The following is a 23,312-nucleotide window of genomic DNA, read 5'->3' on the forward strand; positions in this document are numbered from 1 at the left end:
TGATAACGCTAGAAGTCCATACCTTGAGTTAAGAGGGAATCTTTTATATCCAGTGTAAAGAGTGTGGAAAATGCTACCCTTGATAGAAAAGTAAAAACATATCCTTTCTTTTCTGAGAAAGGTGTTGATTCATATCTCTTTATCTGAAGTTAACTGTGTTTTTCACTTTCAATTCTTTTATGTATGCAACTTGATACATTTCTAGTTGATGTTTTGCTATTGTGCTGGTGGCAGTCTGGACAGTACTGAGTCTTCAAGCTTTTTTTTTTCGAATAAGTTGGACATGTTAGGGCTCACCAACAATGCTTATTTAGAATAAATTCACGTGATCTTTTTGTTTCTCTAGAAACTGACAGAATGCTTACCAAGTGTAACTCCAACACCCTCACCAGTCTTTTCTGAGGTGCATTTGCCTCCAACAGTGCCTTCTGTACCAGCCATTGTGCCAGCTTGGCCAAGTGAGCCAACAACTTATGGACCTGCAGGTCAGAAGAAATATTAATGTGAATTAGAAACTACTAACTAGCTTTAACTGTCTTGCTGCATTGAAAATGCCTTCACGGGATGTTTTGTGTCTTGTAACTTTCCATCCCAAAGGCAGTCATCTATGGGAATGCATTTATTCATTGCTCAAAGTTAGTGAGTTCTGGTAGATGTTTGATTACACATGCGTAGCTCACTTGACTCCTTATCTGAAGGTAGAAGAGAGATGTGTACTCAACTCTCCATGTTTCCCCTGAGTGGGATTGCTCTGAGTTCTGATGGGGCTTATTCTAGAGATTTGCTTAACGTAGAACACAGCATGTGTAAGGTTGATAGGTGTTCTGTGCCCCACATAATAAGCCTCTGATTTGCTAAGGACTCAGAGTGGGTCTGGTAGGTCAGGCTCCCTTTGGAGCTCAGCTGACTTGTAGCAAAACCAGTGTAGTATTTTTTTCTGTGCTGTGAATGTTGCCTGATAAATGTAATTAGATGAGATTCAATTCATTATTGCTCATTAGATGAGGTGCTGTATTTTTGTATTTCTGTATAAGAACTAGTCTTGGAATCAGCATAGAATGGTACTTTAGTAACCATAATGATCCTTTCATACGTGACAACATCTGTGATGGAAGATGCATAGCCCAGGTAATCTCAGCTCAGATCGAGGGTTGACATAAATGACTAGACTGAATGAGTATTGTAAAGGTTCATGTGTATGTTTCAGTTCACACCTTTTTCACCTTTTTTCTCCTTTCCTTTTTTTAGTAAATATGATAAGGGTTTATCTATTTCTGGAAATCTTAATGGTTTCACTTCTTTCTGAAAACTGTTCCTTGCATTTAGCCAAATCTTCTGTTGTTTCAAACTTCCCAGCTCTAAAGAATTTCCTCTTACGCCTTCCCGAATACCTTTGTTATGTTTTTTCTTTTGTCTTTTGAAGCTTGTCTTTTCCACTTCCACTTTCTTTTGTAATATTACATAGATTGTATAAGATTTTGGATTTTATAATGTTACATGTGAAATAAAACTTGTGTTTGTGTGTTTTCTGCTAGGTATTCCAGCCCAAATACCTGCTTCTTCACTGATGCCAGCCCCAACAACAGGACCTGACTCTATTGTATCACAGGCTCAGGTAACATCTGCTCCAGTTGCTGGAGTTCCTGTGTCGATGCAAGCAGTTAACCAGCCTTTAATGCCTTTGCCTCAGACTCTGAATCCCTATCAGGATCCACTATACCCTGGATTCCCTTTTAGTGAAAAGGGAGAAAGAGCCATTGCACCCTCTTACTCCCTGTGCAATAATGGGGAGGACTTACCTAAAGGTGAGAAGCCAGAACATCTGTATTTCATACTGTTTTTCCCAGCAGGCTTTCTTTGCCTTGCAAAAGACAACTTCTTTTGACACTGGCTAGCAGTAGGACCAAAGATTTATTTGTTGCCACTTCATGATTAAAGGGGTGGGAGGGAATGCTGTATACAGTTGTTTTGCTTCACTTTATGGTGTTAATATTGCAGTTATTTTAAGTGGCTACACTTAGAAATCTGGTATGATTGTTTTATGGTTCTTAGCTTGACCCACTGTAGCTCCAGGTTTTGTGAACTGATAGGATTTTATTTGGGGAACTGCTTCCATTTACACTAACAAAAGTAACAGATTGTCTGTTGCAATCAAAACCTTGGAAGTTGTTCAGCATTTCCTTACTGGTCTGCGAAAAGGCAGGTTTTGGCATACTATAAATATGGAATATGCTCATAAAGAACATGCCATGTTTGACTGCATTGGTAGTGTATGTTTACTGGACTGTACCTCTAAAAATCAGAATTTCAGTTCCATAAGCAGTTAAAATGGAAATTTAAACTGCAGGTGTGTTCCATTTACTTTACTAAGGTGGGTGGGGAACAGGAACAAACAAAAAACCAACAACAAATCAAACAAGGACATGCAAAACAACACCATAGCTGTGTTTCTCTACTGAAGTGGAACTTTATGCAAGGATTAATTTCTAGATCGGATGAAGTGTTATACAAGTATTCATATTTCTATTTTTTTTTTCCTAGATAAGAACATTCTTAGATTTTTCTTCAATCTTGGTGTGAAGGTAACTCTTCAAACTTACATATATCTCTGCTTGGTAGCTGATACTATTTGCTTTTACTTGGTAGTACAGTGCTGAAGAGTGGCTGCTGCAACTATACACTTCAAGTTTATCTTTAAATTTGAAGTACTTTTTATTTGGTCTTCTGTTGACTGGGATCCCATTGCTGGTCCACACTGAAGTTCAAGTCAACAGAAATAAATTTCTCAACAACAGTAGTCAGAACTATCTGCTTCCAGTAGTGGTTATATGCAGTCCACAGAGACTGTGCTTTACAAATTCACAGGTAAACCAATATTGGATTGAAGATGCATTCTTCTGGAAGCAGCATATAGTAAAAGCGAAATGGCCTGCTGACTTGGACCCTGTCTGGGTGCTGGCAAAGCTGTTGTAGTAAAAATACCTTGAATTGCTTTCCCTGGGGAGACTCCCTCAAGTAGCTGCTTGTCTGTCCAGTCTGCTCAGGTTGAAGACTGCAAAATTTGGCACAAGTTAAAAAGCAAATTTAGATTTTATAACTGTGTACTTAATGCAAGTCTTTTTGGTTTGTTTATTGCCAAGTCTGTAAGTCAGTAGGAAGTGCCACTGCATTATATTTAAATGGTGTTTGTGTCATAAACGTGTTTATTTGGGACTGTCCTTATAGCACTTCGTATTATTTAGGGTAAAGCCCCTCATTTTGAGGCTTCAGCCCCATCTAATGGTGAAAGTACCGTGCTCTGGTAGTGCAGCTGACCAAATAGTGTGGTAGACCTGGCAATTGTCTTCTGGGTTCTCCTGTGCACTGCTTTGGTCCCAGATCCTGTCACCCTGTTGTCCATCTTCCAGCTGCTTGTTCAGAGTGGACTGACTGGTTCCCATTGGGAGTGGGTCTGGGTAGGCTCCTCTACAGACTCTCTGTACAGATGATGCAGACTGTAGAGTTTGGGAGTCTACCCCCTTTCCTACTCCGTTGTTTTCTTATCCTTCTGCCTCCAGCAGCCTTGCATGGTGTTCTGTATGGCCTGAAATAAGTGTATTTGACACACTGTACTATAAAAACATCCTACAGTGTTGCTTGTGAGTTGTCAATACCTGAAGTCGACCACCTCAGGTAGAAAACCCCTTCCCTATCTCCTACTTCCATGTCAGCTAACAAGCACGTAGTGGCCTGTGATCGCACTGCTCAGAGTTAGAGTTGATAAATGCAGGCTTTGTGTTCATGTGTTTAAATTGACTATACAGGAATTGTGTTACTAAGTTTTCTCACTGGTCATAACTGGTGCCTACTTCAGCTGCATTTGGAAGGAAAAAAAAAAAAGAGAACACAATTCTGAAAGCCCAGAGATTCTCCAGAAGTGAAGGCAGTCACTGGAATTAAAATTACCTTCCCGTAATTGTTTCAGAACAGTAAGCGTGTGCTATTATGTCTGTCTACAAGTTCAAATGACCAAATACTTTTTCTTTCCTGTCTTGCAGGCATACAGCTGTCCCATGTGGGTTCCCCATTCTTACTTGTACCCCCTGCACCAGGCCTATTTGGCTGCTTGCAGAATGTACCCAAACGTGTCCCTCCCCGTGTACCCGCACAACCCCTGGTTCCAGGAGGCTCCACCGACGCAGAATGAGAACGAAACTGCACGAGCAAGCAGGCACTTTCCTATTCAGACTGAGGCCAGGTCCAACGGTCAAATTTCACAGGTTGACAGCAGATCTCCATCACTGCCGCTGATGATCCCGACAGCTCAGGTGTCTGAAAGCCAAGGACAGGTCTGTGTAGAATCGGAGAATCCAGTGCAAGCACTTCCCTACGATGAGTCCCTGAGAGGGAAAAATCTGTTCCCACAACCAGCCTTTGGACACAATCACTTCCTGGGAGCTGTACCAATAGCGCCTCCTTTCTTTCCTCACTTCTGGTATGGGTACCCCGTTCAGGGCTTTATCGAGAATTCGGTGGCGAGGCCTAACGTTGTCGTGGCACCTGAGGACAAAGAGGCAGCAAGTAGCACGTCTGCAAATCTCTACGTGGCTAAAGAATGCAGCCCTCCCGTTCCTGCAGTGAAGTGTGCAGAACAGCTTCAGAAGAGTAACAGCAGCGGCTCAAACACTGCCCCGTTCCCTGTGGCTGGTGTGAGCAGTGAATGCAGCGCCCCAAAAGAGACTACCACGAGGGCACCTCAGCTGGAGCAAACCTGCACTGCTGCTTCTGCCAAGCAGGCAACGGCTGGGCTGCAAAATCGTTCTCCCCAAGCACAGGGGATCGAGAGGCAGCCAGGGGTGTCCAACGCCACACCAGCGGTGGCAGAAGCACCCAAATACGAACACAAAAGTGCTACACCCAGCCGTAAGGAGAAGACTGATAAAGGCAGAGATTCCAAGGGTGCTGGTAACCTACAGACAGAAAGCAGGGCACAGAGAACGAAGGAAGAGAGCTCCGAAGATGAGAGCGAAGTTTCTGATATGCTGAGAAGTGGCAGATCCAAGCAATTTTATAACCAGACTTACGGAGGAGGCAGAAGGCCTAGACTTGAGTGGGGTTATTCTAGTAGGGGTGGCTACCAGTTCCAGAGAAACGAGGAAGCCTGGAAAGGACCACCCAGCAGAAGCAGAGAGGAAGGCTGCCAGTATCAGCGAAACTTCAGAGGAAGGCCATATAGGAATGACAGGAGAAGGGCAACGCTGGGAGATAATCAGAGGGGGCATCAAGCATAGAATGAATGGATAGTTTGAAATTTTTCAAATGCAAAAAGTAATTTGAAGTAGCAGTTAAAATTCTTAATCTTTCTTTATAGTAAAGTCCAAGGATATGTTTAACTTCTGGGGAGTAAAGACTAGGAGGGTGTGAGCTCCTACCATTTTGTTTGGGGGGGGATTGCAGAGTTTGGTTGGCTTAGCGGTTTATCCTCGATGTCAAATTAGGAAAAACGACATAGGTTTAGCGTTTGAATTTTTTCCACAAAGGTTTGAGTTCATGATGTAAGATGGATATGTACGTTTACTAGGGTGTCAAATTATAGCATTTGATGTGAGCTAGATTCTAAAACTGATGGTAACATTGCACCAAATATGAATATATTTTATCATACAATGCCTTAGTTCTGAACTGAGCTAAAGGAATTCTCAGCCTACTGCACTGTTGTCTTTGATATGCTTCCAACCCAAAGGCCTTTCATCTCAAAAATCTGTCAGACTTGAATGTTTCTCTTCAGTGTGTTACATGTATGGCAGCCAGCTAACCCCGTGTCTTAGGTCTGTTGTATATAGTTCTTTTAATATTCATAGGGTATATTTTTGAATTTTAAAAAGCATTTATTTGTTGAAATCAAAATCAAGACAAGCAGTCAAGAATAGCTGTGTATGATTTGGTAAGAATGGCTGTTTCCACCAAGAATTCTTAATGCTGGTGTGACTAGAATGGTGCCTATGCCAACTAAATAATTACAAAGACAATAAAAATGTAGATGCTATGCATTTCAAAGATAATTCTGCATCTGTTATAATAGCAGAAGTTTTTTTAATGCCACTTTAACACTAATGCACTGACAAATCCTAGATATTTTGTGAGAAGAGATGCATAAAGTACATGTTACATTTTTAAGTTTGTATGGTTGAGCTACTGTTCAGTATTCTTTTTGTTATTGCACTGTTAATGCAAATTTATGTTTTGCATGTACAACTCATTGCTGGAACTACTTTTTGAAAGCGAGATGGATAGTCTGTGTTCTGCTCTTCCCTAGACTTCAGAAGAAAGTGGCTTCTGCCTTATATTTTTACACTGTATCAGAGTTCTGATGCTGTTTCTTCTGACCCTTATAATGATCTCTGCTGCAGTGTTCCTGTTGCTCTTGCAGTTTGGACTTTCAAGTTATCCAAACTCGGAGTGCGGTGTGCAGTGTTCACTCAGCCCTGCTCTGTAAAATTAACCGTTGTGTATATTTTTATATCTCTGTATATACTAGTGTAAGAGGTGATGGTACCCTTTCATTCATGTCTGAGATTGTACACCCTTGGTCAGGAAATGTGAGTGGTAGTTACGTGACAATTTCTTTTCAGATGCATGCGATGTATAAAACTCCTAATTAAAATAAATGTTTGTGTTTTACATTCTTTCTAAATCATATTTATGTATTTGAAGCTGTTGCAGTGACATTAACTGTATATTTTTATTCTGCTTATGTAGTTATTTCTGCTGTTTACAATCTCGAGGCAGGCTCCAAAATGCAGGTCAACAAGATTTCTTCCTGTCTGAAGTGGTAGCAGATTTTTTTTTTTGTAACTTAATGGAAAAAGTATTTATTTCAAGAGGCAAACCTCAGTTTTTCAAGCTGAAAAAACTGAGCAATACTGAGGGCTGTAAGAGGTAGGCTGAGTGGGGTACTATTCAAAGCCTTAGCAACAAGCTAGGTGGTGTTTTAGGTGCACGAACTAAAACCCTACTCTGTTCAGCTTTTTAAAACTCCCCTAAATCTAAGGGACACTGCCAACAAACCAGCTGCCCTACCCTCTCATATGGGAGGATATACAAGAATTACTGTTTTGTCATAAGCTTTGTGTAGCTGTATTGTAGAACAGTGCAGGAGGAAGGTTCTGTTGATGAGTGGTCAGTACTTTAAGACAGGTTTACTGCCTAAATACCTACTTCCCATAGTATACTGTAGAGTGGGTAAATCAAAGCAATGAGAAACATTACCTGCCTTAACCCTGCATAAGTGAAACTTGAAAGGATTTTAGTATTTACCTTAACTGATTATTCTGTAACTAGGTCTGAGAAGATGCACAGAGGCAGAGGACTTGAAGTGTAGATATCTTTACACTGTAACAGGTAGGTTGTTGTACTCAGTCTTTTGTTTCTTTCTGTAATCTGAGAATGTGTGCATGACAGCATAAATACACAGATGCTGCTGAAATAAAGATTGAAGAATGTTTGCATTGTATCACAAAACAAGTAAGTTAGGAGGATATTTATTTATGAAACTCTCATCCAGAGAGAGTCAGCATCTTTAAAATTAGAGTATCTTCTGTATCTTGACATTCATGGTAAGTCTCCGTATCTTGGACAGAAAACAGCTTCAAGGATTTTCAAAAAGGGGGAAGTCCAGTCAGCACTTGGTACATGAGTAGGTAGAACATATTGAAAATCTCCCTTAAACTTTGAAAAAGCTGGAGACTTATTTGCACAATTCAAGATGGTCTATTTTGAATTATAACACTGAAAATAGGGCTATGTCACCAAATAGAAAGTGGCAGTTTTACACAGCCTAGAATTTATACACTGCTACTGATCTCAGATGTTACACGCAGCAGGAGACTTTAAGCTCCAGAAGATGAATTGTTCTAAAACCTGATTGAGCCTTCTTATCCACAAGTATTAATTTCAGTATGTGTTTCTATATGCCAGTTACAAAAGATGCTCAAATTCAACATTTAGTCATCCAAGAAAAAGTAGTTTCCACTCTTCTTTTGTTCCACATCCTGGGGAAGAAAAAAAATTATCATTACTTAAAATAGTCTTTGGCATACTTGAACATAGCTGAACTAAACCATGCCTGTCTAAATTCCTTTCTACTGTCCTTATTACTTTCATACTCATTCCTTGTGCTGTTCTCCAGCACAGCAAAAACAGCAGATGGGTCTTCCTTTTGTTCCTTATACTAAAGTTTTAGTCAATGTTAAACTGTCATGGCTTCCTCACTGTAAAGGTGCTTCTCACTTACCTTGATTGAATTGAGTTTGTTTATTCTTGGTCTGTAGTTGTTAGGGTCTCTTCTGAAAGTGATTTCAAGTTGAGATAAAAACTTATTCATTCCAGCCAAAAGGGTCTGAGGACTGTTAGGAGAGGAGAATGTTAGTAACAGCACTCACACTTCCCGAACAAATTTCCAGAAGTTCTATAACTTGTACAGGTCAGAACGCCTGTAGTTTGGAGACAGCTTTGATTTCAATCCTGAGCTTGTTCAGTTCTGCAAGCTGGTATTTGGCATACCAGGATATGCTACATTTGCAGAAAAATGTAGCGAAGGAGAAGTTAATAACTAACTACCATCTTTCAGCAGGATCCCAGCATGTCACTGCAAGTCTTCAGACTGCTACCTTTGCCACCTTTTCACTTAATATACACAGTTCTGGGTTGGCACACGTTTACTTGCATTAAAGGAAAAAAAATGAAGTTGCACCAATAGCAAGGTGTAACAAAAATCATAATACATAATGCTGAGTAGTAGTAGTTATGTGATTTGATTTTGTTCCTTAATTCAAACAAGTTTAGTCCTAGGAGGAATGCCATCAGAAACAGACTGGTACATATGAAGACCACTGTGTTTATTTCATCTAGCTCCTATTAAGTACTTGATAATTACACTGGTCTAAAAGTCTGGTTTCTAACAGGGCTACTCCTCCAAGTTCCCATAATTTACTTGTAATTGTTTACAGGAACAAAAAGAAGCGTAAGAAGGACACCTTTATACTCGACAATATAATGCACACTGTGGTGTTTGTGTTGCTGTCAAGACTTGTACTTCACATAATATTTGCATATGTGCCAGGAAGAGCCTTAGTTCTCTACTATGTCTGGAAGTCAGTTTCCATAAGCATACTCAGGTTACAGTCAGCCCTTTTCTCATTCTTCCCAACTGATGCCCCTGACTTCTCCAACTGCAATTTAATTGCTGTGCTGTTTCTTAAGGCTGGTATAAGCCAGGAGCTAGTCCAGCCCTTTCTGCCTTACTTGACTTTAATTGCAGTGTAAGTTTCCACAGGCAAGGATACTTCACCTCATTTTTGTTAATGCTTCTGATAAACAGTTTATTTCTGTTTTGTCATCTTATATATTGCTTACTAACCCAAACAAGTCCCTTACCTGTTCGCAACTGTGTTCTTGGAGGGAATGCCATCAAAAACAATCACACGATCAGCAAGATATGTAGCCATGATAAAGTCGTGTTCTACCACAAAAGCTGTTTTCTTAGCATGGAGAATGAAACTGAAAGAAAATTGAGAGATACCTAAATGTAGAATGATTGCAAAGCTACTGTAAAATTCAAATATTTTCCCCACTGTGTATACTTTACCGTTTCATGACTCTAGCAGCCATTAGACGTTGTTCAGAGTCCAAATACGCTGACGGTTCATCGATTAGGTAGACATCTGCAGGTTTACCAAGACAAAGAGCTAATGCAACACGCTGCAACTCACCACCAGACAACGTCTGAACCTAGTAAGAGGAGGAGAGAAGAGAAGAGTGAGCTGTATTTCCTTTTTGATGCTCAACTGGTACCTGAATTAAAAGTTGTATGTTGTCTCAGGCCATTAATACCTCCTGGTCAATGATGTTTTCTATTTGAAGAGGTTTCATTACATCAGTTACAAACTGGGGGTGCGTATAGGCATCTCTTATCTTCTCATGCAGCAGCTGACGGACACTTCCCTATCAAAATAGAAATTTTGCCACTTAGTTTTACATGCCACACTATAAGAAAATAAGAACAAAACCTTCTTAACTCTATTCTAGGCATAAAGAGATTCTACCTGTGTACTAACAACATGCTTTTTGCAGCAAACACAGTACTTAACAAATAAGGCTTAAACATACTGTAGATTTAGGACTGATCTTCTGCGGCTTGTAGCTGACATTTAGAATTGGGACCTCACCTATAAAGAGAGAAAATTTATAATGAAAACAAGAGTCTCTCCAGTATCTTCACAACAGGTTTCAACTGATATATTAAGTACTACCTCCTTCATCAGGTGTAAGTCTTCCTGCAAGCATTCGGATAAATGTAGTTTTGCCAGTTCCTAAAACAAAATGCAAGTTACATATATTTAAGACACTTTAAATAACTTAGCCTTATAGCAATTAAGTCAGTGATAAAACAAAATACTTAGTGAAGAACACATTTAAAAATTAAAGAGAATTCCTCTGTTTATTTCAAGCAATTGAAAAGTATTTAGGGCTGTAGTAATCACTTCCACAAAAATTTCACTTACCATTTTCCCCTAACATCACCATAATTTCAGAATCTGTGAATTCTCCAGCTACAATGGATAGTTCAAATTCTCCCATCTTTTTTTTCATTCCTGGATATTTGTACATACACATCTTTTTAACCTCCTCTTCATTAGCTGTCTCAGCCACTTTAAATACCAGAGATGCATCTCGAAACCTTAGATTTTCAGTTGGAACATAGCCATCTAAGAAAATGTTTATGCCTATGAAAGGAGAAAAGATAATTAAAAACTGCCTACAACAAAAGTAAAAAAGGAGAGATTTTAGCTCTTGGCTGTGAATTCCAGGCAGATATGGAGAAGGTTGGATTTTAAGTGGTTATGTTCAAAGAAGCAAGAAACATTTTGTTAAAGTGTGAAAATGATGCAAATTCAATGAACAAAGTAACTAAAAATACAAAAATGCTACAGGCTCTTTTCCTGAAAACTTGTCATGAAAACTTGTCATGAGTACTGGTTGTTTAAGGTTTACAGGAACTACTGCTTTTGGACCTGACCTCGCAAAACAATTTACTGCTAAATCTCAGTGCAAGATGGGTGGTCAATTCAGTTCAACATTACCCACCTCTGTACTGTGCAAACTGTCTCCTGCCCTTTCTTTACTATTTATAGAGTCTTTTGTCTAACTCCAGTCTACAAAAACACCTGAAAGTACCAAAATCATGTCCACAGCAAGCGACAAAGGGCCTTTTATAATTAAGGCTTTTGGATTGAGTTAAAAAGTTTGGTTCAGAAAAAATGAAATTTCTGCACAGAATAAAAAACTAATTTTTTAGTTACCAAAGTACTATGTAACAGGAAAAACACATTCACATAATAGACTACCAGTATTTTGATACCTTTTTTTTCTACGGACTTTTTTGGTAGGTTTAAAAAGCAAAATATGGCAAAAATTACCTTCTCTTACGCTGAAAGGCATAGTAACAACACCATAAGCACTTGGCACACCATACAGGCAGCAGATAAAGTCAGAGAGATAATCTAGCACACTCAGATCATGCTCTACGACAATAATGTACCTGAAAAATACAGTCAGAGATTTTTTTTTTTACTTGAACACTACATTTCTAAACAAGTTTCTTTACTTCAAACACTAACTTCTTTTTAGTGTAGTCTTGCAGACACACAAGCTATCAACACGATTTTCACTTACTTACTACATAATATACTCCAATGCTGAAATAGTAACTACAGAAACAATGGGAAACGGATTTTCAAAATGTGCAGGAAGAAGATGCTACTGACTTAGAATATTTTAAACATCTATTAATATACCATACCGAGAAATTAGCATTTACAGGGAGATAGACTGGCTTTTTCTTTACTCTGCAATAAGTCACCTACTACTATAGTTTAGCAAAATATTTTAAATTTATATTTACCTGTCAGGGTTTATTAGGGATCGAATAGTAATGGCAGCTTTCAAGCGCTGCTTGACATCTAGGTAGCTCGAAGGTTCATCAAACATGAAGCTAACCCCAAAAGAAAAAATAAGTCTTAGAGAATGTAAGCTTCAACATATTCCAATCTAATACTAACATTTCAACCACTACATAAACAAAAACTTACTTTCATACTGAGAAAAGAAACAACTATTATATACCGACACTTGCCTTGAATCTCCAATGACTGTAACATGAAACTGTTAAACAAGCCGAATTAAGCCTTAGCTCACCAAAAGTTCTGAAAAAGTTATCAAGTGCTATAGGTAGTCACCAATCAGCTAGGAATCTCACACACTCTGTTCTGACTCCAGTTTAAGTGAAAAGTGCAAACCAATGGACCTATGAGACTGGAAGAAGGACATTCTCCACCCCCACATCAAATCAAAACAACAAACAAACCAAAAAAAAAGACAGAAAACTAAGTCTTCTGCTCTTGCTTTCTTGATCCAAGGATGGACCAGGCTTTTTTTAAATTTCCTGGTCGTGATATATGTGAAGAACCTTATTTTTGTCTATTTCTTATTCAAAAATGATTACAGTGAGGTACACTGTCAAATAGCTACCTCTCTGAAATTAGAGATTTCTGTTCAGATGAATTAAAGTATAGAAACAAAACAAACACATCATATATGGAAGAAATATAGATCCAAGCTGCTGAGTTAGTTTGTAAAAGCTAATGCAATTATTTTTTGTTCAAACATTTCAAACAGAAGTATTATTTTCAACAATAAATGTAAATTAGAGGACCATACTATGAGACAGGTTATTAGAAGCAATGTGTAACAGAAGTAAATCAAACATACATATCAGCCTTCTGAATGCAAACAACCGCACAAGCAAATCTCTGAAGTTCTCCTCCTGAAAGGTCCTCAACATTTCTTTCTTTCAGATGGGTTAGGTCTGCAAATAAGAGGCTAGTTTTAGATATGTTATACCCAACACAACAATTCATATGTTTATTACCTATGGACATATGTATAATCACAGCAGACATCCTACACAGAGGAAAAAGAAGAAAGAAGTAAAATAAGAACAGTGTAAGGATAATTTATTATAGACTGAATGCTTAAAGAGTCACAACAGGTTATGGTTTCTCTGCAGCACTAGCTAATTAATTTGTACGGCTGCTTCCTATCATTCAGAAGGATTACATTCCTATTTGCTTTTCCACAATACATTTAATTATGACTTCTGTCCCTGAAAAGAAACTGTACCAATTTTTAAATCATTTCTTGTTAGACTTTCTAATGAAGTTCTAATTTTCAGGAAAATCAAATCCTCCAAGCATTATAGCAAATAATATAAATAACAAGCATTATAGCAAATAATATAAATAACAAGGCCAAGTGCCGGGTCCTGCACCTGGGGCACAATAACCCCAAGCAGAGCTACAGGCTGGGAGATGAGTGGTTGGAGAGCTGCCAGGCAGAGAAGGACCTGGGAGTGATGGTGGACAGTCAGCTGAATATGAGCCAGCAGTGTGCTCAGGTGGCCAAGAAGGCCAACGGCATCCTGGCTTGTATCAGAAACAGTGTGACCAGCAGGGCTAGGGAGGTGATCGTCCCCCTGTACTCGGCTCTGGTGAGGCCGCATCTCGAGTACTGTGTTCAGTTCTGGGCCCCTCGCTACAAGAAGGACATCGAGGTGCTTGAGCGGGTCCAGAGAAGGGCGACGAAGCTGGTGAGGGGCCTAGAGAACAAGTCCTACGAGGAGCGGCTGAAGGAGCTGGGCTTGTTCAGCCTGGAGAAGAGGAGGCTCAGGGGCGACCTTATCACTCTCTACAGGTACCTTAAAGGAGGCTGTAGAGAGGTGGGGGTTGGCCTGTTCTCCCACGTGCCTGGTGACAGGACGAGGGGGAATGGGCTAAAGTTGCGCCAGGGGAGTTTTAGGTTAGATGTTAGGAAGAACTTCTTTACTGAAAGGGTTGTTAGGCACTGGAACAGGCTGCCCAGGGAGGTGGTGGAGTCACCATCCCTGGAAGTCTTCAAAAGACGTTTAGATGTAGAGCTTAGGGATATGGTTTAGTGGGGACTGTTAGTGTTAGGTTAGAGGTTGGACTCGATGATCTTGAGGTCTCTTCCAACCTAGAAATTCTGTGATTCTGTGAAATGGCTGAAGCCAGTATTTTCTTCTCAGCTTTATGAGCAAGAAATTTCAAGAATGTGACAATTTCTAAGAAGTTAAGCATGGCTCACAGACCATACTCTTGCTGGCACAACATATCGGAACCTTTACTACGCAGCTCTACCAAAAAGAACCCTGTTGGTAATTTCGCAACAACTGAATTTAGGTAACAATTCAAAACACCTACAAAAATTACCTGGACTATGCAGATGTTCATATTAATTACTTGATTCTCAGAAGTGAATATTACTCCTATTGTAACTAACTACATATAGCTTTTTTGAGGAGTTTTTTTTTTGTGCTTAGATTATACTTTCTATACGTAATGGTTCTCACCACAGGATACTATAATTTTGCTCAAGTTGTAAAGCAAGCAAGAACAGCAGATGGTACCTGGATTTTTTCCAGATTTAAATATTACCATGAAAGAGAAGCTGCATTTGATTCTATCAACTAACATGTGTCAGTTAGTTTGTTACTAGAAAGCATTACTGGCATTGGTTCAGATAATACATATAGCAAGCCCTAGTCTTCATTGCAAAGCATTTTTGCATATTTGTTATTTATTTTTAAAGTTGGTACAATTCAAACCGACCATTATATTAGCAGTAACTTTCCAGTAAATATCAATTTCTCAGATACTCTGAAGTTTGGCCTTACAAAATTACTTACCAAGCTGCTGACATACAACAGTTTGTGTCTTAGTTTCATCCTTTCTATCCAGAATTGATCCCACTGTTCCCTAGAAGAAAAGCAATACAGAAAACCCAACAACATTATTTCAACAATAATTATTTCAAACTGCAGTGGACTTTTCACATTAAAATAAATAAAAATCTTGAAATACAAAAAAATCATTACAGGAGAAGCCCCCAGTTTTCCTTTAGCTAATGAAATTCCTTACCTTTGCAGCTTTAGGGATCTGGTCCACGTACTGAGGTTTAATGATAGCTTTCAGGTCATCTTCCAGGATCTTGGTGAAATAATTTTGTAATTCAGATCCTCGGAAATAAGTCAGAATTTCTTGCCAGTCAGGTGGATCCTAGGACAAAATTAAAGCCTATGTTTACTTATACCATTTTACATACACTAAAATTTTTTAATATTACAATTCCAACCAACACAGCAAATAGAATGTGCTTGCAAGATTAAAAAAAAAAAAAAAAAGCCTGAATAAAAGCTAGTTACTAAATGGCTGTTACAAAATTTCCATTAAGAACAAAATAAACTAATTAGAAATGGAGGACAAAAGCTAGGACTTTTTTCTTTCTTCAGATGTTCTGTCATTAGCTCTTCCAAGAAAAAGCATCTTAAATTGCCACCTAGAAGGTTAAAGAAACCTGTAAGACAAACTACCTCTCAGGGAAAAAAGATGTTATGGATTTGCATAGCTGGATACATTAGCTATCTGACCGGAGAAGGGCTGGACTGATACAATCAACTTCCACAAAAGATGCAACAAGAACTGGTTGCAAAACTCTTCTCTGCTTTCAGCCAACATTTCCAAGGAAACCAAGAAACAAAGTAATGAAAAACTACAAGAAACCCATCTTGATTAACAAAACCAAAATAAACCTGTTCAGCACAATCACCCAGGGGGAAACAAAAAAAAAACCACAAACAAAAAAACAAAAACCACAACCTAACCTGCAGAGTGCCGTTTTGCACAGCGTTACTACTTTGAATAGTGCTAAATTATTTTGCTGGTTAACAGTACACAAACGGAGTGATACAGCTGCCACATTTTCAAACCAAGCAAATACAAAGAGGCAACGGTTCCTAAGTTTTGGAGCAGAAGCGACATGTAACATTTGATTCATACCACATGCTTCTGTGGTCTAAATGATTTGGCTCTTCACAGGGAAGTCTGATTTTGGGAGCAATTCCATTAAGTACATTGAAAGAATGAAAAGTTTTGCTATTTCTGCAGTACTACCATCTGAAACAAGAAGTCCACAAAATAATATAAACCAAACTTGAATTAGAATGGAAAATATAGGTGGAAAATAATGATTTCTTTGCAGTTCTAAGTGACAGCCATAAAATGGATAATTCATTAAAACGATAATCTTTCAGATAAAAAAAGGATCAACACATACCACAAGGTGATGTGAAGGTAAGTAGGCGGTAACTGAAATACTACCTGATAAGAAGAGTCACAGTAGTGATTATTTACATCTTTTCTGTAATAATATCCACTCTTTGGAGTAGTTTGTTTTGTAGATAAACAAACTTGTAAATTATTTTACTTGCTTGCTGTACAGTTTAACACCATTGCTATGTCTAAGTATTTAAAAAGATAAACTAATAATTTTCAGAACAGTGTTGAAGTCTGTAGTGAGAAACATCATCAACAACTTATGATAACCACATACTTTTATAGGTCTTAAAAAAAATCAAAAATTAAAAAAAAAGCCCAAGAGATGAAAATGATACATGGTGCTGCTCATAGACACTAGAACCGTTCAGACTTAGAGGGAGCTCCAAAACCTAAATCCCTTGGTGGGAAAGAAGTAAATTATGTAAGCTGGGGAGAAGGGGGTGGGCTGGGGAAGAAAGTTAATTACATTTTAAAAGACTGGTATTAAAAAAACAAAAACCTTGTAATTGCAAGAATAAAATGTGCTTCTGATAATCATCTTAATTGAGTTGTAAGTACTACCATTATCTATCTTGAAAGATATAGAGGATTTAGAAAAAAAAAAAAGCCTCTTAAAACCATCCTTCTTCTATTGTTTCAGGGTGGAGTAGGTCTTTGGCTGTTACAAGGTAAACTGCCACTATCCTTGCAAATTCTACCACATTAATGATTATGAAAACTCAGTGAAAATGTATAACCACAGCTACCTATAATGGCAATTGCATTTTATTGCTGATACATACATCATATTTTCCAAGATTTGGCTTCTGTTTTCCTGCTAGGATTTTCAAGGCAGTTGATTTTCCAATACCATTGGTTCCAACCAATCCCAGTACTTCCCCTGGACGAGGGATAGGCAACCTGTATGCAATATTGATAACTTCAGATTATATTGATTTAATGCCATCAGACACCAAGATTTAGTAGTAAAGTAAAAATTACAGTCTGTTTCAGACTTGCTGATTATTTTAGCCTACTTTGTTAACCTAACAATACTTGATTCAGAAAAAAATAGAACAGGACGGTTTTTAATTAGTAGGAACACTCATTCTGTAAAATGAGTACTAAAATTCAGTTTAATGATAGTATGTTTAAGTAAGAAAAACTTTCATTAACATTAAAAAATGAAGCTACTGAGTGAATAATCATGAACGGGATATGAACTTCTAGCTTAGATGAACAAAAACTTGAAAAATTTTGTCCCTTTTACATTGGTCTGGAAAACAAAATACCTGTGAAGTTTGAAGGCATTGGCACAGTATCTGTGTGTTGTTTCTTTCTCCAGGTTGCTAGGTAAGTTAACAATTGACAAGGCTCCAAAAGGACATTTCTGTAATTGAAACAAATTTATGGATTACTTATGCACACAATTTATTAACAAAATTCTCTGATTTCCTGTACTGCACTTAGCTGTGCACTTAAGAGTTCTTTTACAAATATTTACCAAAAAATTACTTCACTGCCATTTAGTTAGTCAACTCCAAAGAAGTTCCATACCACACTTTTCAAGATAAATGCTTAGCAATTTAGACTGCAAGCAAGTCATTCAGCAGATCTCTCTTAGGAGAGCATCCTTCTGGTGTTAGATCTCTATTGCCACAATACCAACCAACCCCTCCTCCTGCCCTGAAGCAAAGCATTCCAAGACAAAGCTACAAAAAACACAGCCCACATCCCCTGCCAAAGCAGTTCAGTAACCTGACACAGTACTATATAAACGATAACAATTAACAATGTCTGATTATTCTCAAAGTTACTTTATGAAATTACCATATGCACTGCTAAACATAAGAGCACGATAAAGAAATGTTATCACTTCAAATAAAGCAGGCTTTTACCTTGATGCAAATACCACAACCAATACAAAGTGTTTCTGAGATCCATGCTATTTTGCTCTGTGATGTGACTTCTATGCAAAGTTTTCCTGGTGATAAAGAATAAGATGAACTTAATAAAGTTTCTCATGAATCATATTTCTTACTAGTACTACTAAATTCCACAGAAGAACATGTAACCAATTAATAGGAAGATCTTTACCATTGGGGTGGTGAGGCACTGGAACAGGTTGCCTCACCTGGATGCATCCAAGGCCAAGTTGGATGGGACTCTGGGCAACCTGGTCTGGTGGGAAGTGTCCCTGCCCATGGCAGGGGGCTGGAACTAGGTGATCTTTAAGGGCCCTTCCAACCCAAACCATTCTGTGATTCAATGATTTTATGAATAGTCATTGAAGCTGACTATAATAGTCATGAATAGCTACTGACAATCTGAAAAGTGGAATTACTGCTACCAATTGCTCATGATTTCAATTATATTCAACTTCTAAGGTCTTCATAAAAAGAACGTGTGAATGACAAACAAAAAATAGTTATATATAAAAAATAGCAACCCCTTCCAGCTGAACATTACTGTGGACTTCTCCAAATGCTTACATACTTGGTTAAATTACATCTCTTACCCATTCGAACCACAGGACAACTCTTTTTGCATTCTTGACGGCATTTCTTTGGCTTACACTTGTCATGGTTGACAATAGCAATTCTCGTTAATTTGTCCGCCATGATGCGCAGTTTAAGGTTACCCACATACACCAATTACGAGGAGGAGTTCTGGGAGTCTTGCAGATCTTAAGGAAAAACAAAAACCAGATAGGACATTATTACTAACAGCACAGGAAATATCTGAAGTTATGTATCTGAAGTTATTACCGGTAGAGTTCAGAGGCAAAAAAAAAAAAAGCAAGATTACTGTTTTCTCTCCCAAGACAGTTTCCAAACAAGAAAACTCAGATACAAGTGCTGAGGGTACTGCTATACAAAAAAACCCTGCACAATCTTCAACATTACCTTCCAATTCCATTCCTTTTTCTCCACAGCAAAATAAAATCATGATTACATCTGAGAACGTTTGTTTCCAAGAAAAGCATGCCATAGTAAAAAGGGAATTATCTTGACTCTATGCAATACATATTAGTGGTTCAAAGACGTAACGTCAGGGAGTCCTGAAATACTTCCAGTTTCCACACAATCTGCACATGGACTTGCTTCCAAGAAAAAGATTTCAACACTTACAATCAAGCAAAGTATCATGTATTGGACGTCCAGTTCATCTTTGCCCACTGAACTAAACCTTTACAGGTTACTTACTACATATGGATATTATATAAAAAAAGGTTGTGACTTCAATATCCTAAAAGAAGCAAAAACAACAGGTGTATGGCATATGTATTATGAGGATGTTATTGGGTTTTTAAATCAATTGTTCCTACGATGAGTATTTCAGTACTTCCTTTTAATCCTGGTGGTCTTATTTCTCTTCTCAATTTCCCAAGTACTTTTAAATCAATGCCTAAAGATAACCTGTCAGATATAAACGAATGCAATCCAAGTCACGCCTCCAAATTTATCACGGCAGTTTCTACTTTTAATATTTCTATTTTTTTCTTGAATCCACAACCTTTTACAAATAGACAATAAGTCTCAATAACATCATTGGTGTTATTAAAACTGACTGTCGCTTTTTAAAAATATGTTTTAGTATCATATCATTAGACCACACTGACAAAATAGGGCAGAGCAAGCATTGTGATTGTATCCATAGTCCATGCCAGTAAGAGAGAAACTGATCAACTCCATAGTCCAGTGGTTAGTACATTCATTGCAGACATGGAGCAATGGGTTTGCAATTCTCACTTTAATACATTTTTCTTACAATTGCAAACAAGAAACTTAAGATCTGCAAGGATGCTTGACCCAGGGTAATTTTCTAGAAGATGGAAATAATGGATTTTGACAGCGTTTCAAATAAGGCAAAAATACGTTCTTCAGAAACACGTCCTAGTGCCCTTCACAGAAGCCCTGTGCAGCACACAGAGTACCTGGAGGTGAATCACTCGCTCTCTTTGGTTTCCCAGATAAAGTGCATGGCAAGCCCTTGCTCCAACACGGCCTGTGTGGCTGAGGACCTCGAGCAGGCGGACTGTAACATCTTCTGGGCAGGACTTTCCTTGCTAGTCATCTTGGCTCTAACTAGCATACAGGCTATTTCTATGGGTTCCAAAAGGAAGCTCTAGCAAACAAAGCTGCTGTACCCTACCCAATCTCCCAAACTAGTGCCTGAGCAGCACAGATAACAGACCAGACAGCTTCACTTCTCCACCACCCTTCCCTCCTGTTGCTTGGCTTAAAGCAACACAGGAGGAAAACGGGGTTGGTCACTCTAAAAGACGAAGCCAAACACAGCTTGGAACAAATTGGTTTTGCCACCTACTTCAACAAGCTTTGCAGCCAATCTCAGTGGCATAAACAGACAAAAGTTTTCACTGCCATCCATTGCTGAATCAGACCTTGGTTCCTAGAGTAACCAAACAGCCCATGGATTTCTTTTCCTGGAGCTTAATTATATGGGAAAATAACCTTATCTGTGATGAAGATTTTGGATGTCTAACAGTCAAAGATGTAATTGTAGCAAGCATTCAAAGAGACAGAACTACAGAACCAGTACGGAGGTGTGGGATCATGCATTGCTGCTCCCATCTACATGACGAAGCGTCAGCTTATCCAAAATTCTCCAGTGGTCTTAAATCATTGTCAGAAAGCTAACTTCTATTTTTTTTTTTTTACTTTTTAATTTCTGTCACTTCTGCAATATTTCCACGACTGTCCTGATGTCTATGATGATAATTGTCCACAAGAGAAAAAAAAATTGATAGAATTGACAATTTAGAGCAAATTAAACAAATGTCCAAAAGCAGACTGAGCTCAAACTACATATTTATATGCAGTTACTTCGGTGGCACTTAATTGAACACACTGAATATGACTGTCTGATTTCATGGTGCAGACAGCAGACCTCTCAGAACACAGGTCAACATCATGAACAAGATGTATATGCTCCAATACAAAATAGCAGTAATTGCTAGGTACAGTCAGCAGGAGGAACTGGTATTCAGAAGCATTTATACAGCTCATACCTGTATTTCTGCTTTCCAAATCAAGAAGAACTGAAGACAAAGTCAGGAAACCATTAATTTGTTGCTAACTACAGAGCGATACATTATTTTGGATCAACGAATTCTAATGGAGAGACAAGTGGTAATGTTTCTAGAACAACGGACTAGAGACACTGGTAAAAGGATGAGAGGAAGAGTAACAACTGCTAACAACAGAAGTGATAAATGCTTTGTCAGTATCATTTATTGAAGCCTAAAGCTGCCCAGTAAGTCCAATTACGACACTTGTACAACCACTAAGTCATGTCTAAGACACAAAAGAAGACCACTCTATCCTGCTACAAAAGGCAACAGAAATTTCTTCTACAGGTTGGACATTAAATGTACTTGCCTGAAGAAACACCAATATTTATTCTCTCAAAGGCATTAGAGTTTATACAAAAAGTTATTGAACCAAGTCAATAATGACAGAGAAGGATTTGCAATTGCTTTGAATTACTCAGAATTAAGCATACAAACATGAACAAAAATTGTAAATGAAGACTGAAAACCCAGAGATGATTCAATTAAATGTGGTGAAGGAAGGCTGTGTTGAGAACTGAGTCACACTTCAGTTACTTTGCAGAAATAATGTTTTATTAAACTACACTGCACCTGATCTAAACTAAGTACAGAGAAAAGAAATAAGGATGAGTAGTATCCTCCGAAACTCATTTATCTCAAGAATTCTCTCTCAATCCATTGGTAATGGGCTACATATAGTGACTCCACAAGAACAAAAAAGGTAGAATATCCACAGGAAATTTAAATGAAACACAACAAGAAAACAGCCTTTCAAGCTGCACATGGGAGATCAGTAAATTTATAAGTGTCAAAGCAGAAATAGTAGTATGTGGCACTGCTACAAGCAAGATCTACTAGGAAATTAAGAACGAGTCTATGCTTGAGGCTTTGACATTTGTTTTAGAGACTGAAAAGATGTTGTACAAGAGCTTTAAACAAGTCTGAAATCTAATGACTGTACTTAGCTTGTATTGCTCATGAGGCACAACACGAACATGAAAATAAATGCAACGTTAACATGAAAAGCATATGCTCAAATACACTGACGCAGCATTACGCGTGGGTGTGTTCAGCTGGTGCTGAATGGCATTACTTATCATTCAATCTTTAATATTTTCTTTTAACGTGAAATGAAAGGCCGGAGAATAAGCCCCAAAACTGGCAGCAAGCCACATGAAAATTACAGCAGGATTTGGTTTTTCGACCTAGGAAACCACAGCGGAGAAACTGAAGTTAGGACTTGCAGGCAGTCACAGAAAGTTGCAGGAGAAGTAACGAGGTGCACTCCTGAGAGACAACGCTACCGTGGCCCCCAGGAAAGGCCCTACCTGTTTTTTGTTTTTTTTTTTGAGGGGCGGGGGGGGTTATCCGTTTATTAACACTTACCTCGTGAAAACCCCACTCCCTTGCCAGCCCTTAAATAAGTCTTAATCTCTCCACCACGTGCTAACTTTCTGAAAACGATGTAAAGCACGGCTTTCTCCTTTAGCGCAGAGAACCTCCCCAGGAAAAAAATAAATCAAAATAAAGAAGCCCCCGCATCCCTCCTCTCCTCCCGGCCGTTGGGGCCTCTCTCTCCACGCAGGCAGCTCTTGCAGCCTCCGGTTTGGCTCTGCTGCCACACGGCAGCCAAAAACCAACCCCCAGCTGCCAGCAAGGAGCCTTGAGGAGCTGCGGAGCCCGCCCGTGCCCGTGCCGGGCCTCGGCTCCCTCAGGCGGCGGCCGGGCCCAGCTGGCTGCCACCGTGTGGGGACGAGGCCCGGCTGCCACAACGGCTCCCCCGCTCCCCCCCCACCCCCTGTAACAGCACGGGGCACCCCTCGCCGCGTCCCCACGCCCCCCCGGGGCCGCTTACCGAGGCTGGGGGCCGTGAGGCGCCCCCGGGGCCGGGGCCGGGGCCGGGGCCGGGGCAGGGCGGCCGAGCCCAGCGCAACGTGCTCCGCTCCGCGCCGCGCCGCCCGGCCAAGATGGCCGCCGCCCCCACAGGGCGGGGCCTGCGCCGCAACGCGCCGCGGAGACGGGGCTCGGCG

The 23,312-nt window shown here is 39.3% G+C and overlaps 2 protein-coding genes across 7 annotated transcripts in view; one reads left to right on the forward strand and one right to left on the reverse strand.

Annotated features, from left to right (window-relative positions):
* OTUD4 (OTU deubiquitinase 4) overlaps positions 1 to 6,660 on the forward strand; it is a 29,278-nt gene extending 22,618 nt beyond the window's left edge. For 5 of the 6 annotated variants that reach the window (XM_038178049.2, XM_038178045.2, XM_038178043.2 and 2 more), the window contains exons 19-22: positions 347 to 485; positions 1,536 to 1,805; positions 2,542 to 2,582; positions 4,038 to 6,660. In XM_038178049.2, the coding sequence (XP_038033977.1) occupies positions 347 to 485; positions 1,536 to 1,805; positions 2,542 to 2,582; positions 4,038 to 5,270 (1,683 nt within the window). In that variant the 3' untranslated portion in view covers positions 5,271 to 6,660. The remainder of the gene's footprint in view (positions 1 to 346; positions 486 to 1,535; positions 1,806 to 2,541; positions 2,583 to 4,037) is intronic. The other variant, XM_038178050.2, reaches the window with a different exon arrangement.
* An 844-nt stretch (positions 6,661 to 7,504) lies between these two features.
* ABCE1 (ATP binding cassette subfamily E member 1) lies at positions 7,505 to 23,299 on the reverse strand. Its single transcript, XM_038178053.2, has 18 exons — positions 23,138 to 23,299; positions 18,727 to 18,894; positions 18,107 to 18,192; positions 17,501 to 17,598; positions 17,012 to 17,129; positions 15,033 to 15,170; positions 14,801 to 14,870; positions 12,808 to 12,904; positions 11,942 to 12,031; positions 11,457 to 11,578; positions 10,542 to 10,763; positions 10,290 to 10,349; positions 10,147 to 10,205; positions 9,871 to 9,981; positions 9,626 to 9,768; positions 9,415 to 9,537; positions 8,273 to 8,384; positions 7,505 to 8,030 (listed from the first exon to the last, which is right to left on the reverse strand). Exons 2-18 carry the CDS (start codon positions 18,827 to 18,829, stop codon positions 7,983 to 7,985), a joined length of 1,800 nt encoding a protein of 599 aa, XP_038033981.1. The 5' UTR covers positions 18,830 to 18,894; positions 23,138 to 23,299; the 3' UTR covers positions 7,505 to 7,982.
* Positions 23,300 to 23,312: the final 13 nt, after the last annotated feature.

Source organism: Anas platyrhynchos, chromosome 4, assembly GCF_047663525.1.
Source record: "Anas platyrhynchos isolate ZD024472 breed Pekin duck chromosome 4, IASCAAS_PekinDuck_T2T, whole genome shotgun sequence".
NCBI lineage: Eukaryota > Metazoa > Chordata > Aves > Anseriformes > Anatidae > Anas > Anas platyrhynchos.

Bases quoted from the DNA above. Each gene is read 5' to 3' on its own strand.
- ABCE1 (XM_038178053.2), bottom strand. From the start codon at position 18,829: ATGGCGGACAAATTAACGAGAATTGCTATTGTCAACCATGACAAGTGT. The intron at 17,130-17,500 runs GTATTTTGTTTT...TATTGCATACAG, and splicing joins AATGCCTTCAAACTTCACAG to GTTGCCTATCCCTCGTCCAG. The intron at 11,579-11,941 runs GTAAATATAAAT...TGTATTTTTCAG, and splicing joins TCCCTAATAAACCCTGACAG to GTACATTATTGTCGTAGAGC.